The sequence below is a fragment of the Aphis gossypii genome, chromosome X (genome assembly GCF_020184175.1).
Source record: "Aphis gossypii isolate Hap1 chromosome X, ASM2018417v2, whole genome shotgun sequence".
NCBI classification, from domain to species: domain Eukaryota; kingdom Metazoa; phylum Arthropoda; class Insecta; order Hemiptera; family Aphididae; genus Aphis; species Aphis gossypii.
The window spans coordinates 23,923,096-23,939,053 of NC_065533.1; the positions used below are offsets into that span (position 1 = coordinate 23,923,096).

Below are 15,958 nucleotides of genomic sequence, written 5' to 3' on the forward strand. Positions count from 1 at the left end.
AGATTCTGTGATTATATAGTAATGAACGCACTATTATTTATGTATAGTATATATATATATATATATATATAAACAATGCAATAAAATACAAAATTATACATTTTTTTTTAACTGCTATTTAATCTGAACAATCTAATGTATGTGAACGTACTTTAAAAAAACTGATTTTCTTACTATATTTAAAATATACTGTTTATTAAAAATAATTATAATGAGGGTACGTATTTTTAGATGGAGTATGATTTTTTTCTACCTGTTCAAAACGAAACTTATTAATTATAATCTATAGAAAAAACAACGTAAGAAATTAATTTTGAATAATACTATATTATTTATTAAAAACCCATCTATTCCTAAAATAAATATTTAACTATAATAACATCCTATATTGGCTATATTAATAGTAGAAACAATGATACAGTTATATATATAATTAGATTTAATAAAAAAAATCGGTCTTGTCATATCATAGTAGAATATTAAAAAAAATTGTAAATTGTATAACTTAATAAAAGTATAAACGAGTAATATTATTGTACGGAATTCTTTTTGAATTCTGTAATAATTGTTTTGAGTGATATTAGTACTGATGTCCTGAAACCACTACATAGTATAGTATACTATTATTTCAAGAAGAGCATATTATTCTCTTAAAAACTCATTAATAGTATCATTTAGTTTATATTTGTAATACTAAATTTGTAAATTAAACATTTCTAAATATAATTTCCGACTTCTAATCGGTTTTACACGCTAAAGCTGAACAAATGCGCTGTTCTAATCTATCTTTACACCAAGTCCATGCAACATTTTCTGGAACTCTTGTACGTTGTTGTACAGCATTCATACCACATAGTGCTGAACATAATGACCACTCAGACCATGGCGAATAATTACATCCTATAAAAATCATTTTTATCAAATGTAAAATAATATTTTCTATCATAGTTTACAATATTTGTTAAAAAATGTGCACAACTCCAATCACAATTATTATTTATACAAAAAATAATTATTCAAGTTTTATACCAATAGACGTGAATAACGGAAAAGCTTATGACTCTTTTTTTATTGAGATTGTTTTATTCTTCTTTTATTTCTAAAGGTGATTAATAGAATACAATTATAAAAATTAGTAAAATTTTTAAATTCAATGCAAAGAGATGAATGTATTGATTTTACGATGTGTGTATCTATGTGTAATTTGCCTTGTCCAACAACGAACAGCCATTTGTATCAGTTAAACATTCTTCAACTTTGAAAGTGGTTTTTAATGGGAAATGATATCTTGTTGGTACCTATCTACTTTGGATGGTCAAAAATTAAAAAAAATCGATTATGGTTTTATTTTTTTAATTCATCAATGAATAATTTAAAATTTGTATTTTTCACCAGATATTTTATACTAACATTTTTGAACTTTCAATATATTATAATTCTTTTTAACTATTTATAAATATTTTAAATGTTCAACTTTTTTTTTCGAGTTAAAAAGCTTGACATTTAAGCATAAGGTTTTTAATAAATTGTTTTTATAAAAATTAAAAACCTAAAAATCTTATTTATATAAATCATAGCTATTTTATAGACACTTCAAGTTAAAAAAAATAAATATTTAAATAAAAAATGATAATTTTAGTTAGGTTCAAAAATTATTATTGGTAAATCTTGAAACTTTTCGTTACTATATACATTATTATTTATTATTTACTATGTGTTATACAAAATAAAATTTCCAAAAAAATTAAATTTATTTAAATGTAAGTAAGTAGGTACCATATTCACACTATTCTTCGAATATACGTCGGTATTGACAGCTATTTAGTAATATTATGATAGTAAAATTGCTGTATGATATTATAATATAAATGTATGATAATGATTTGTTTTCCGTATATTATACTAAACTAAAAGAACAGTAAAATTATTTAGAGTAATATAAATACATAGGTAATAAAAGATCTTTAGAAATATTGATTACGAACGTTTTCGTTCAAAATTGCTTCAAATCAGCATAATTATTTCATCATACCTATATATTTTTTTTAATACACAACTTATTTAGATATTAAAATAATACTTGTTTAATAAAACATTTTTGGTTTTAATTTTTTTTTTTTAAATGCTACCTATACTCAAAAGATTTCTTCTTTATAAAAACTTTAAATAAATAATTTATTATCAAACAATAATTGTTTAGGTCATTTATCATATCACAATAATTATTTTCACAATAAATCTGTTATGAATTATGATAGTAAGTATCATACTTTATCATATTTTCATATTAATTTATATTTATAATAATAATGATTAATAATAAAAGCACTACAAAATGTACTATTGATATTCATTTAGAGTTCTAAGCAATTCCTACTCACGACTATATATATTTATACTTGTTTTTAATTATAGATTATTATAAATATTAATATTACTTGTTACAACAATTAATAGTAAGTTGTTGTTTTAACTATAACTGTCTACAATACAACTTTACTGTGGAATTGTACACTATTTTTAAATATTTATACATGCTTACGTATTTAACCAATATAATGGGTTATGCTGTGTATCATAAAAACAAATAATTAACATCACAGATTAATTTTAAAATATATAATATATATATTATAATAAATAGTAGGTAACGTCAAAATATCAGTTAATATTTGATTAGGTTTTTCTTTGATTTTTTTTAACTATGTAATAAATGTAATTACTATGAAATTTTTTTTCATTTTTTAGCCTAAGGGTATTTTAGGTATCTAATTGTAATTTGTGTTATAATTTGGTTATTACAGAATCAACATTCTGCATGAATGCCATGGACTGTATCAACACGTTTAAAACTATTCATTTTTCATATAAGTATCTGACAATAATAATATGTCATTGTAATATTGTAATATAGTTAATTCTGCACTCTGCAGTAATTTAAATGTTTACTATTATAAAATTATATTATTATTTTATTTTTATTATTATATTGAATAAGATATTTTATTGTATTTCGAACTTACTGCTACATTGTCTTCCTCTGCAATTTCGACGATCAACTAGTTTTTTCCTACATTTCTTTTGTTCCAGTGGATCCGTTGGAGACTAGAATATAAGATATTTTTATTAATTAATTATTAATTACATACATAAGCGCAGTTAGGTAGGGGCTTGGGGGGGTCTTAGCTCCCCAAATATTTGGCTAGCCCCCTCAAATATTATTATTATTTCAGATATTATCAATGTTGCACATTCCATTAACAAAATATACACATATTGCATTTGTTCATATTACACTTATTACAATTTGTTTTTTTTTACACTTACTACTACGTTCATGCTCATAAGTACAAATATAATTTTATTTTTGTATGCTAAAAGTACATTTAAAATAAAAAAATCAAACTCAGATTAAATATGTTATAGTCTTAATAAGTTAGGTCTACATAAGGGTTAATTTCTTATAAAGTAATAAAATTACTAACCAGAATGATTCGTGTACGCTCTTTGAAACCAGGGCCACAAATAGCATTACAACTTGAAAATTTACTCCAATTTGACAAAACACATTTTTCTGTTGAATCGTCTGAAATCTAAGTGGTAAAATAAAACACTTTAATGATCTACAAATTAAATAGAGTAATTGTTGTATTATTGTAATCTGTTTTAAGGTTGTCCTATCAAATTGTATACCTACTAAAGTCAGTTAAAAATAGTAAATTAACAAATTAATATTGAACCAAAATTTGAGTAAATATATTATTTAGTTTATTTTTAATGAGCGCATTACAGTTATTGTGACACAATTTAATTAAATGATTATAGTTATTTAAATATTTACTTTTATATACCGATCAAACAAATTAATCCTAGAACTTTTAGCAGAGTCAATCCGGGAAATTGTATTCATTTTTAAAACATAATATGAATTTTGCTGATTAATACTCAATATTAAATTTGTAAAATGTATTTACAGTTCACCAATAATAACATATCATATATTCTGTTTTTACTTACGTCGTCAGGGTTTATAGTAACAGATGTCACTGGTGTATTTTCAGAACTTGGTGAGGTGGTTGATTCTAAATAAAATAAAACACTTGGTATACAACATCAACAACAAAAAACATTTTAAATTTGTACAATTAAACATACGATTGACGAAGGATGTATTGCATAACCTAGTTTTTTGATTAATATTATAAATAAAAGAACGTTGTACTGTTACATTATATTTTTTTAACATAAAACTGTTTCCAAATAACGAAATATCCTCTAATATGCAGCGTGTAAAATTAAATTAAACATTTTTGCTTTTAATATTATAAAAATGTGTGAATTTGTAACAAATTATTAAAATCAACACATCTTACCCATTCGCATATTGTTTTCACATGGTGGATTATCTGTACAATTTATTGACTGTGTATAACAACGAGGGTCACAATTTTCTGCCATTCCAGTTCTGTCAAAATTCATCCTATGCCTTTCCCTCTGCCCTATTCCACATTTCATGTTGCAAGGCGACCACAATGACCATTTAGTTAGCGAACAATTACTACATAGTGCATTTAAGTCCTAAGATTTCATAAAAATTTCACACATTAATTAGGTATTCATAAATAATATGTTAATATAATATTGATCATTGTATTCTAACCACGTTATCACGTTCGTCTTGGCAAGGTTTTGATTCGCATGGTACAGTTTGTTGTAAAAACATTCGACCTAAACAGTATTTTGGTGTCACTTCTTCATTTAAAATTGTACGAAATCTCGCCATTACACCTGTTCCACACTCTGCAGAGCAGTCGGACCACTGACCAAAAGCAGTCACATCACATTTTGGATCAATTGTATCAATCTCCTCAATCTCAATCCTAAAAATAAATTGTATTGTATATTTATTATTTATTAATGTTAACTTCTAAAAACATCTAAAATTCTCAATTCTACAAAAGATACCTACAGCAATAGATTTTCAAATAGGTATCAATTAGTAATTTATAAAAAAATTTTAACTATTATTTTTTTAAATATATTAATATATCAATTAATTTATTTATGAATTAAAATGCTTGCAATGAATAAAATGAGAAACACGAATTACATTCGTACTAATACAAATATAGATACTGTAAGAAAAAATAATATAAATTTTTAACACATTGAGAGTGTACTAATTTATTTATTGAGAATTTATATAATCTTGATTTTTTTTAAACATAAATATATATCTATTATCTATATATACTTATGCAAAAGTAAAATTTAAAAGAAAGTCGGTCTTGACATATAAGTCACTAGTAAATGTTAGGCTTTGTTATAAAATTCTATTTTATAAAAGCTTTTTTTGACATTTATAAAATTAAAGAATAATTTTTTTATCTCTAATAACAATAATAATGTAGGTCCAAGATAATTTACCTGACTTTTTAACAAAACTTATATTGTCATGTTGTCAGCATATTATGATATTTCCTTTTTTATTTTTAAGAATTTTTATAGTCAACCTAACTTGTTATTTATGTTTTTTATTATCCACAGTACAGCAATTTTTTCAAAAGAACTTACGGGCACGAAGGAAGTACATAACATCCTTTCCGTTGTATCATTGACCGTTTACTACAGTGAGGTTTGTGTGCGTCTTCTGGATTCTTATACTGTCTATATCTATTACTATAGCCTTTTCCACAAGTTACTGAACACTCATCCCAATTTGACCATGGACCAGCATCACAAACTTATATAGTGTATAAAACATATAAGTTAGAGTGTTAATTCAAATGTAAAATAAAATGAAAATCTAAACAACAAACCTGATGATTCGGTTTTAGTCTCTTCTTCTGAACAACTTTTTTCATAAAGACGTTGTCTCATAAGATGAAGTTTTGCAATAGGTTTCATCTGTGCACCCGATTGATCATAAAATGGAGAACGTACATCATTGGTATTCAATGGCCAAAGTCTTTCTATATTCATTATTGGTACTTGAGGCATATCAGATGACTAAAATTACATTAAGCATATTTTCCAAATATTTTTAAATTCATAATAATTATTAAACAACAACAATAATTATTATTTCTTAAAATTTATATATTATTTCAATAATGACCGCAGCTTTAAACCATGTATTCTTAATTAATTTAATAAAATAATCAACATGAAATATAAAAATGTATAGATATCTATAAATATTATAATTGTAAAATATTTATACTTTATAGTATAATTATCAATTAGATAATCGAGTTTAAGTATAAAAACATTTCGGTAATTTCCTCATGGTTATATTGTTATGTTAAAAATGTTAATTTAATGCATTTTTTTGGCATTTAATTAATTTCCATTTTCTATTTATACCTATTCAGTACATTTTTTATTCGAGTGTTATAAATTGTTTTTATTTATAATATTAATTTAATAATAGTGTTAATTGTTAAAATGTAAAATTAAGTTGTAAATTTTCTTTATTTTACCAACAAAAATATTTTAGCAGCAAAGCCGAATTAAAAGTCCATGAATTGCAATAGTGAAACTTTATAATGATTAATGGGCTCCTTTAAATAACTAAAAATAATTATGATTGAACTCAATTGTTCTCGTAGTTTCTACCACCCACGACCTACATGAGTTTTTTCCTTTAATTCAGCCGGAATTTCTAGTAAGGAGGTATATTGAAACTACTACATTTTTTTAAATATTATACTCATATATATAATATATTGTGAACTATCAATTAGTATATTACATAAAACATTTAATTTCCTCTTTGTGAATATCAAAATCGTCAATTTTATATTGTATTATTTTGTAATATTTATTATAATAAATAGTATATTGGTATATAATATTATTAAAATTATTAAAATAATATACATTGTATGTGACTCCACTATCAATTCCAGCGTCCCATGGGTACAAGTTGATAGTCTTGTTCGTAATCCAATTACAATTTGGCAGACACAATTCCAACCCCGAAATTCCAACAAACCAATCTGGTGATGGATCTAATTTTAAATAAAACTTATTTTAAAATGATACCAAAAGCAGTTTAAAATGTTTCTACAAATGATTTAATTTCTTACACATGAATGATACAACTGAAATTAAATGATGATCTTTATCCACTCGAAATACTGCAAATGTCTTTCCAGTCACATTTGGATAGCTAATGCCTCTGGCTTTAATTATCGTACGAATTTTATCACTCTAAAACAAAATATAAATAAATCATATCCAGTTAATTTTATAACATTATTTTTTATCACTTTAGATTTAAGTTCGGATTCCAAAGTTGAAGTAGTTCCACTTAGTGCTATATTGTTCATTCCATCGGAAGCTACTTGATCTTGTTCCCAAAATCTTAAAAAATATTAAATACTTGTTATTCATATGTATGTTTTATATTTATTTAATTATATGTAATATGTATAAATATTAAATTATTTATCATCAATATACCGATAATCAATTGTATGTGAAGCGCCAATAACATCACTAAATCGAGTCTGCCAATTGTCATCCGGGTAATCTTTAGGGTGAGTATGTCTTGACCATAATCCTTCAAAAGTTAACTATAACATGTCGTACTTAATAAAATTATAAACTTGTAAAATAACCAAGCAAAGTGCTTACTCCATTTATTTTTACCTGGTTACTATGAATTTAATTTTAAATAATTTCATAATACAAACCTCGAACTTAGCTTCGTGACACGCGCAACACTCATATACTACATTAGCATTATCATCATTACTTTCATTACTTTCCTCACAAATTCTTTTGTTTAATTGATCATCATCCATGTACCAAATATCACGATATTCGACAACGGTAGCTCTGATTAATCCAAAAATGTATTAGGTAATTATAACAAATACGAATAAATATCAATGTTTAAAATATCAAATTTTACCTATAGAAATATACCTACAGTAATTATTTCAAAAATAAACAATCTTAAACTTACCTAAATATAACACATCCACTACCAGACGACGGAGCTGTCCAAAATACTTGTATTTCTGATTTTGGAATTAAAGATGTCTGAGTAACTGTATTTGGGCAGACTTCGCTAATTTTTGTTCTTACATCACCAGTCAGTTGAAATTTTCCAGTTACAAAGTCATTGCTTTCGTCGTCATAATTCTGGCTCTCTTCAGATTCAACCATTAATATAAAACTAGTAAAACTTGGAGTTACAGTTGGAACCGTCTTAACACCTTGCAGTAAAACTAGAACCAACGAAATTAATATTTTACATATTTGATGATTAAAACAAGAACAAAATAATAATAATAATGACTAAAACAAATTTCAATAGAAAATTAATTTGATATAGTTATATACCTGAGTATATGATATACAGATATGGGGCTAATAAAAAAAAATAGGTCTTCTCAATAAAAATGCTCACAAAATATTATTTGTTCAAAAACAATTAGTAAACATATTGTATTGGAAAATAACAAGATTTTTTAAATTTGTAATAAATAATAGTTTAAAAAAAATAAAGATAGTTGTGTAGCTGTTCAGGGGTGGAAGACTAAAACGGCCGATATTCAAAGTTCAATTTATAACAAAATTAAAAAAACGAAATAAAATCTTTTTTTCTAATGCTCACATTCAAGGTTCGTCTATATAGGAATTTTATTCATGGACTATATCTACTTCATAGATTTTAATGGTACAATTTTTATTTTGCATTTTTTGCGTTTTTAGAGGATTTTATGCTTTACAGTCATTTTTAGTATTTTTGGTGCATTTTATTCATTTTTGTAATTTTTTTTTATATATATTTGCATTTTTCTTGTTGAACGTTATATTTTATTATAAAACATGCAATTTCCATTACTTTTTCAATTATTAACTTCATTATCTTTAATATATTTTATTAGTATGTTAAAATAAACTATATAACATGCCAATTATTAAAAAAAAAAAATAAGATGACAAACATCTCTTCTAATTTCATAGTTACTGAGACATGCTATTTACGTTTAAAATCAACATAAAATTAACGATAAGGCACTGAGCAAGAGCAACTAGTATATACTATTTATATATGTATAACTATCGTTATTTTTGTATGTTTTTTATTGTTATTTATGTTATACCTATACTAGTTACTACTAATATTTATTTTATTTTATTACCTACATTTTATTAATTTATAATAATTTCCTACAAATTATACTTTCATTGTATGCTTATAAAAACATATTTTATTTTATTATAACCTATTATTATAGAAATAAATATTCACAAAAAAACCTAATGAAACTATAATATTAAATATTTTACACCAAAAACAAAAATGTTATTAAAAATGTTACTAAATTTGAAAACATTTAAATATTTAAAAATATAACAATAGAAGTGAAATATTTTTTTAAATTTTAGCATATCTAGTAAATACTAATATATAAATATTCGATCTTAAATAATAATTAATAAGTCTTTACGATACCTAAAATTAAAATAATAATTGATTTTGTCAAAAAACTGGTTTTGACATCCAAAAAGTGCCAACTACATTCCATTTCCTACTAGATACCAGCTCAGAGGTTTAAAACCGAAGTATTTTTTCTGTTATAAGACATGTACATAAGCACAGAAATAAAAAATAATAAAAGAACACAAACAATTAATATCAAAACCAAAAGGTACATGAAAAATAGCAATTAAACAATTATTAATATATTTTTACAAATAGAAAAGTATTATAAATATAAAATAAATATTAAATAGAGTGGTCAAGTGAGTAACGCTCTGCTGTATAGTAGGTCACTATAATGGTTGTGTTAAATTTGAATCCACAATGAAAGGTATTCTTGTAGGTATACGAAAAACAATTCCAAACGGAGATGATTTGTCAGCTAAGGATATAATTTCCAATGGTTGGTGATAACTGATAAAGGTGGTTTATGTTTTAATGGCCTGAATACACCAAAACTTAAGTTCTTTTGTAATTATTGTAAGCCAATTTCATCGAAAATCATGTAAATATTAAATTTTCAACTTTTAGCTATTTACACAAAGATTTTTATGAATTATACCTACAAAATAATTTGCAAATATTCATGATTTTGACGAATTTTTGTCAATATTCAAACTTCAAATTCTCATAAAAAATAAAATTGTGCCTATCTATTCTTCTAATTTTTGAATCACTAGAAGACTAACTAAGACTAACTTATGAGGAACTTTGTATTAAATTTGCATGTATTTTGGCTCGCTCAAAAAAGTTTTATCGATATTTATAAAAAAAAAAATAAACATAAACGAATATTTCAAATGCCTATAAATAGCATTAAAATAAGCGAAATATGTTGAAAATTAACTCATGTAAAGAAAATTTTAATCTAAATAACTGGTGAAATTCTCAAGTATCTACGACCTATACTTTTTGAATTTTAACAAATATTTAAATTCGTTTGAAGATAAATCGTTATTGTTAAGCGATTTCATAAAAATTCAAACGCACTTAAAATTTTTTCTATTAAGATGTTTCGAGTTTTCTCTATAGCTATTTGAAGAAAAATGTAGGAAAAACTTAGTGTTGAATTTTTCAACCTTAGATACAAACACAAAAAATTGTATGTAAAATAAAATGTTGATTTTCAACTACAAAATTACTTGTAAATTTTCGTGATTTTGTCATATTTCGTAAAAATTTGAACTATATAAACGTTTATAAAAAAAAATTGTAACTAACGCCTATTGATTTTTTTTTTTAACTACAATAAGACCAGCCCATAAGGAATCTTGTATTAAATTTTCAAGTTTTTTTGGGCATCCAAATTTTTTTTTCAACACTTAAAAAAATACTTAGAAAAATCGAAAAATTCAATTGTCTATAAATAACTCAAAATAGTCAAAATATTTTGAAAATTTAACTGTATATAGATAACACTAATAAAAACATTTGGTGAAAATTTCAAGTATAAAAAAGTCGATTTTTTGAGAAAACTGTTGGAAAATGTTTACTTTTGACCTCTATAGTGCACCAAGGATATTCACTTTTCCATCGAAAACCACCCCCCCCCCCCCCAAAAAAAAAACACATCATTGTAAAATCAATACTTTCATCACTTCGTTAAAAATCTAAAATAATATACGATTAAAAAAAATGTTGTTAAATTTGTATAAATAAACTAATATTAAGTTATTATACATTTTAATTGATGAATGTGAATCTCGTAAAAAAAAGAATGATTTGGTAAATATTTTTTTAAATATATTTTTTTGATTTATAAAAAATATAAATCAATAATATTTACCTTGTCATTCTCTTTTTAATAAATAATAGTTACTTATTTATAACAATCATGATTTTGGTTACCTGTGTATGTCGTTCCTGGTGTATAAAATTCTACATTTCCTTTGAATAAAACTCTAAAGGTATGTGGATTTGTACTTTTTGGCGTTGTTAATGAGGTTGGTTTTCGATCGCATACTTTAATTGCTGAAGATATAGACAAATATAATACAAACGCCACAAAAAATATACTTCTGATAATCATAGTTCCTGTGTAATAGATAAATAGAAAATTTACATTAATATTGAAAATAAATTATAAAAACAATAATTTAATAAGAAAAATTGCAAATACTTTTAGCTTAACGATCATGTATAATTTTAATCTTGAAACTGTATTTTCAACATTTTTCATACTAAGTATGTTAAAAAATACAATCAAATAAGTACTAATTTTAACTTTTATTATATTTAATTTAGAATTACTTTATTTAAATACAGCTAAATGATATAATATATTAAATCAATGACCAACTAAAAACTAATAGAGGTATTTTGTTTTTATTTAATCAATATTAGTTTTATAACATAATTGTATAACTCATAAAAATTAAAATATTTGGTTTTTATGATTTATTGTACTTTCCATAGGTACATTATATAGGTGTATGCAATATGCAATATGCATAGTATAAGATATATGTGTTTTGTGAATAATATTGTTACTATAAATACAAAAGCCATTTTGGCATGTACCACTACTACTTGTTAAAACTCATTGTAATAATCATTAAATAATTTGTTAGTTATTAAACCTGTAGCTTGTGAGAGTTGTTCTAAACCTAATAGTACTTTAGTTATTAATTATTGCTTATACATTTATTTAATATTATATTTTTATAGGTCCATTGAGTTATAGAACATAAGAAAAAGTTAAAAAATATATATTTTAAATTTAAGTAAAGAATATAATAATTTATAAAAACATTAGTGTAGACTAGTGGTTTCCAATCTGATGGTCACAATCCATCAAGTCTAGGGTGATTATTAGGGATCACCAAAAATAATAAACAAAATAGTCTTTCACGTGGATGACATTTAAATATTTTCAATATTATTTTAAACTTATTTGGGAGTTAAAAACTTTTACTTATTTTATAGTAGTTAATTAAATTAATAAATGTACGTACTTGTTTACAAGCTCATATTTTTATCAAATCAATATTATAAATTATTGTTGACTTAATTGTAATGAATTAAATAAAATACTTCTAAACACTTATTAATTAAATATTGTATTATTTAACTTAAAAGTACAAGTATAATAATAAATTATTTAGATAATGTATTTATTATTATTATTAACTTTAAAAAATATGAAAAATAATTTAAAACAACACGAATAATATTTAAAAATATATGTATAATTTATAATTGTATTACCATTTATGAAACACTCGTTAATAGTTTTTTTAAATATTCGTTTTTTATGTGTATTTTGATTATACCTATTATTAATGGCACTTTTACAAAAACTTTTAAAACAATTTTTTAATATCAACAAAAGCATGACTTATTTCATATTCATTATTCGTTTAGTGTTTTTTAAACGAATAATACCTCAAGGCTAAAAGAATCATAAAAACATTAAAAAAAAACTATAAAATATTGAAAAAAATAAATAGTTAACATTTAAATTGATTTTACTCTGTAATTAATATTTCTTGCCGAAATAAACAATTACTTTTCCATCATTAAATTTAAATGTAGCAAATTTTGTTCTCATTTTCTTACTAAAATAATCATAAATTATAATACTTATAAAAAAAACAATTTACCTTTATAAATTCAAATGAAATTCGTAGTGTAGTACACGTAATTCTTGTATAGTATTGTACTACATATTTGTAACAAAAGAATTTCGTAAGATCTCGTATAAAATTTAATTAATTGTATAAAAAAAAATTACAGTGACGACACACATAAACGTATTACAGTGGGTCAAAATAAACTGCCACAAAATGGAATGCTGGATGCTGTACCGCTGCCAGAAAAGAGATCATAATAAAAAATGATGTAAAAAGGGATTGTGTGTAACAATCTGTAAACTTTTTGGTACTTCACATTTATGTATTAGCGCTGCCTGTCGGGTATGTCGACAAAAGTGTGTCTGTTCTAAAAAAAAAAAAAAACTTCAATCGATACAGCGTTGAAGCACTTCTCAGTTTTACAGGAAATACGTTATTCTTCCTTATTATATTTATACCGATTGCCTTATAATATGTGCCTACTAATACACATACAATTTAATGCTAATACATTAATGCATGAATGGATGTAACCACTAAAACATATCACGTAATCTATTTATGTACACTTTATTTTACACGTTCAAAAAACTATACCGTAATCAAGCTTTTTATACGGGTAACGTTTATGGTGTAATAGTTGAATAATTATTTGTTTAAGCAGAAGATAATAATATAATAATATTAATATGTACCTATTTTGTAACTATTGTATATCATATAATACTTTGAGTATAATCGCATATTTAATTATTAATTTATGAAAATTGCCGCAGTTTGCAATAAATTGTGTCATTCTTTGGTAAGCCTTTACAACTTTCCATTAAAAATTATAATGAAAAAATTATATATTTCAAATCATAAACCAACCGTTGTAAGTAAACCAAATGTTGAGCAGTTTTATCAAAAAAAAAAAAAAAAAAAAAACAAAAAAATAATAAAGACTGATAAAACCATCCGTTTGTTAACCTGTATTAAAATGTGATTTTCTTAATATACCTTAATCAGTGTTCAAACTCAAATTTACATAGGTAACACACGAACTTAGTTGAGTATTTTATTATGGAAAATATGAGTTGAAAAATCACATTGTAATGTATAAAAATATGTAATTTATAAATAGATATAATTATATACCTAGTACCTACCTATAGTTGAAATTATTTTATTATAGATACAATTAGCTTTAGCCTTTAAGTAGATTTTTTAGAGAAATATAAAAACGATTAAATTCTTATAAGCTATTAGTTTATTTTAATTTAAGCACCAATTATAGATCTGAAAATGTGCAAATCTTGAAAATGGCATTGCACAAGTAAAATAAAATATTTTCTTTTAAAGTATAACAAAGTAATAAATATTTATCGTTATTCATCGTTTACGTATATTTATATTTACACATATTAATTTATATAACTTATTTCATTATTATTATTATTCAACAATATTCTTAACTCCATCTTTCAAGGTTGTTATTACAATATTACACTTAATTAATTTGGTACCCACCGATCGAGTGAACAAATTTGATTGTAGGTACAAGTCTTAGATCATATACAATGGATACAGCTATTTAGCTAGATACTATATAAAAAGTTTGAAGCCAACATAACTAAGTGGACTTGATACAGTTGCGCATGAGCACAATTTAAATTTTGTTGGCAGTTGCTTTATGAACAGCTGTGATAACAATGATAAACGTTATGTTTTGGTTTGAAATTAAAACTAATCACTATACATACTTTTTATTGTTATTTTTTAATAATAATAATGGCTTCTACAGCCGGATCATTAACCGACATTTACATTTGCCTTAGCGTCGGTTACATTTCTTTAAACGGTTTTAACTTGCCACTTAATTTTAGTATCGAATTTTATTATTTTTGTTAATATTTATTTTATCATTCTTGCAAAAACGAATAATAAAATGAAAAAATTGTGACATGTGTAATTTATATTGAACAAAAAATAAAGATTTAAAAAAATATTACAAACAAAACGAAAATGCCAACTATAGGGAAATCGTCATCTAATGTACCTATTAACAAAATATAATATGTAATAGCAGAATATAATATACTTAAACGTTCAAAAGTAATGTATCAAACCACTTAATAAAATAGTCATAAATTCGTCAGTTTTTAATCTTATATATTCGACTTGTCGATTTAACACAATATTATTACAATACAACGATACAATTACACATATTATCAATGTAAAAGCAGTTATAAAAAAAAAATATGAGAACACAAATAATCACTTGATTGGTTTTATTTTTTATTTTATATGTAATTTATTATAAATCGGTAGTGTGGGTTGACCACCGTTCTCGTGTTTAACGTTTTATATATCATGGCGAATCGAGTAAAAAGTACCTAGCGGTTTTTAATTATTTCTAAGTAAGTACGTATATTACGTCTTATGTGTACCATTTATCAAAAAAAAAATAAAAAAAATACTGACACGCAACGTCAATATGACGAATGGGCAGAATCTGAACAACTAAAATATAAAAAACGTACAATGTATTGTTTCGTTCTGTTTACGTATAATAATACGCGACGCGCAGGCGCAATAGAGTCCTACCGCGAGCGTACTATCATTATACATATACATCGTACGCGCGCGGACTCGTCGCCGCCGCCCCCGTCCCGCACGTCCACACTCATTTGCCGAGTGCATTACACACGTAACGACGAATACGTACGCGTCTACGGGCACACACACCGTACCAGTCCGTACGGTAACGATAGCGTTACCCGTAATTGCGCGCGATCCGCTGTCCGCCGTTCACCGACAGTGGACAACGGACGCTGCGGTGAACGCAACACATTACGAACGTAGAGAAAGAGTAATATTATGTTTTGATCATTGCATTAGA

The 15,958-nt window shown here is 24.4% G+C and overlaps 1 protein-coding gene across 3 annotated transcripts; it reads right to left on the minus strand.

The window, feature by feature from the left end:
• Positions 1-661: 661 nt before the first annotated feature.
• On the minus strand, positions 662-13,374 carry LOC114120984 (spondin-1). 3 transcript variants are annotated; one of them, XM_027983114.2, is made up of 18 exons: positions 13,105-13,374; positions 11,351-11,536; positions 7,976-8,240; positions 7,701-7,845; positions 7,468-7,580; positions 7,275-7,368; positions 7,092-7,215; positions 6,883-7,013; positions 5,820-6,009; positions 5,575-5,743; positions 4,661-4,880; positions 4,374-4,578; positions 4,156-4,275; positions 4,018-4,082; positions 3,486-3,593; positions 3,024-3,105; positions 2,543-2,568; positions 662-900 (listed from the first exon to the last, which is right to left on the minus strand). In XM_027983114.2, the coding sequence occupies exons 2-17, from the start codon at positions 11,529-11,531 to the stop codon at positions 2,564-2,566; spliced, it is 2,217 nt and encodes a 738-aa protein (XP_027838915.1). In that variant the 5' UTR covers positions 11,532-11,536; positions 13,105-13,374; the 3' UTR covers positions 662-900; positions 2,543-2,563. The 3 variants fall into 3 exon arrangements, with proteins under 3 accessions (XP_027838915.1, XP_027838913.1, XP_027838914.1); XM_027983112.2 differs by lacking the exon at positions 2,543-2,568; XM_027983113.2 differs by lacking the exons at positions 2,543-2,568; positions 4,156-4,275 and having other exon boundaries at positions 13,105-13,372.
• Between the last annotated feature and the right edge of the window lie 2,584 nt (positions 13,375-15,958).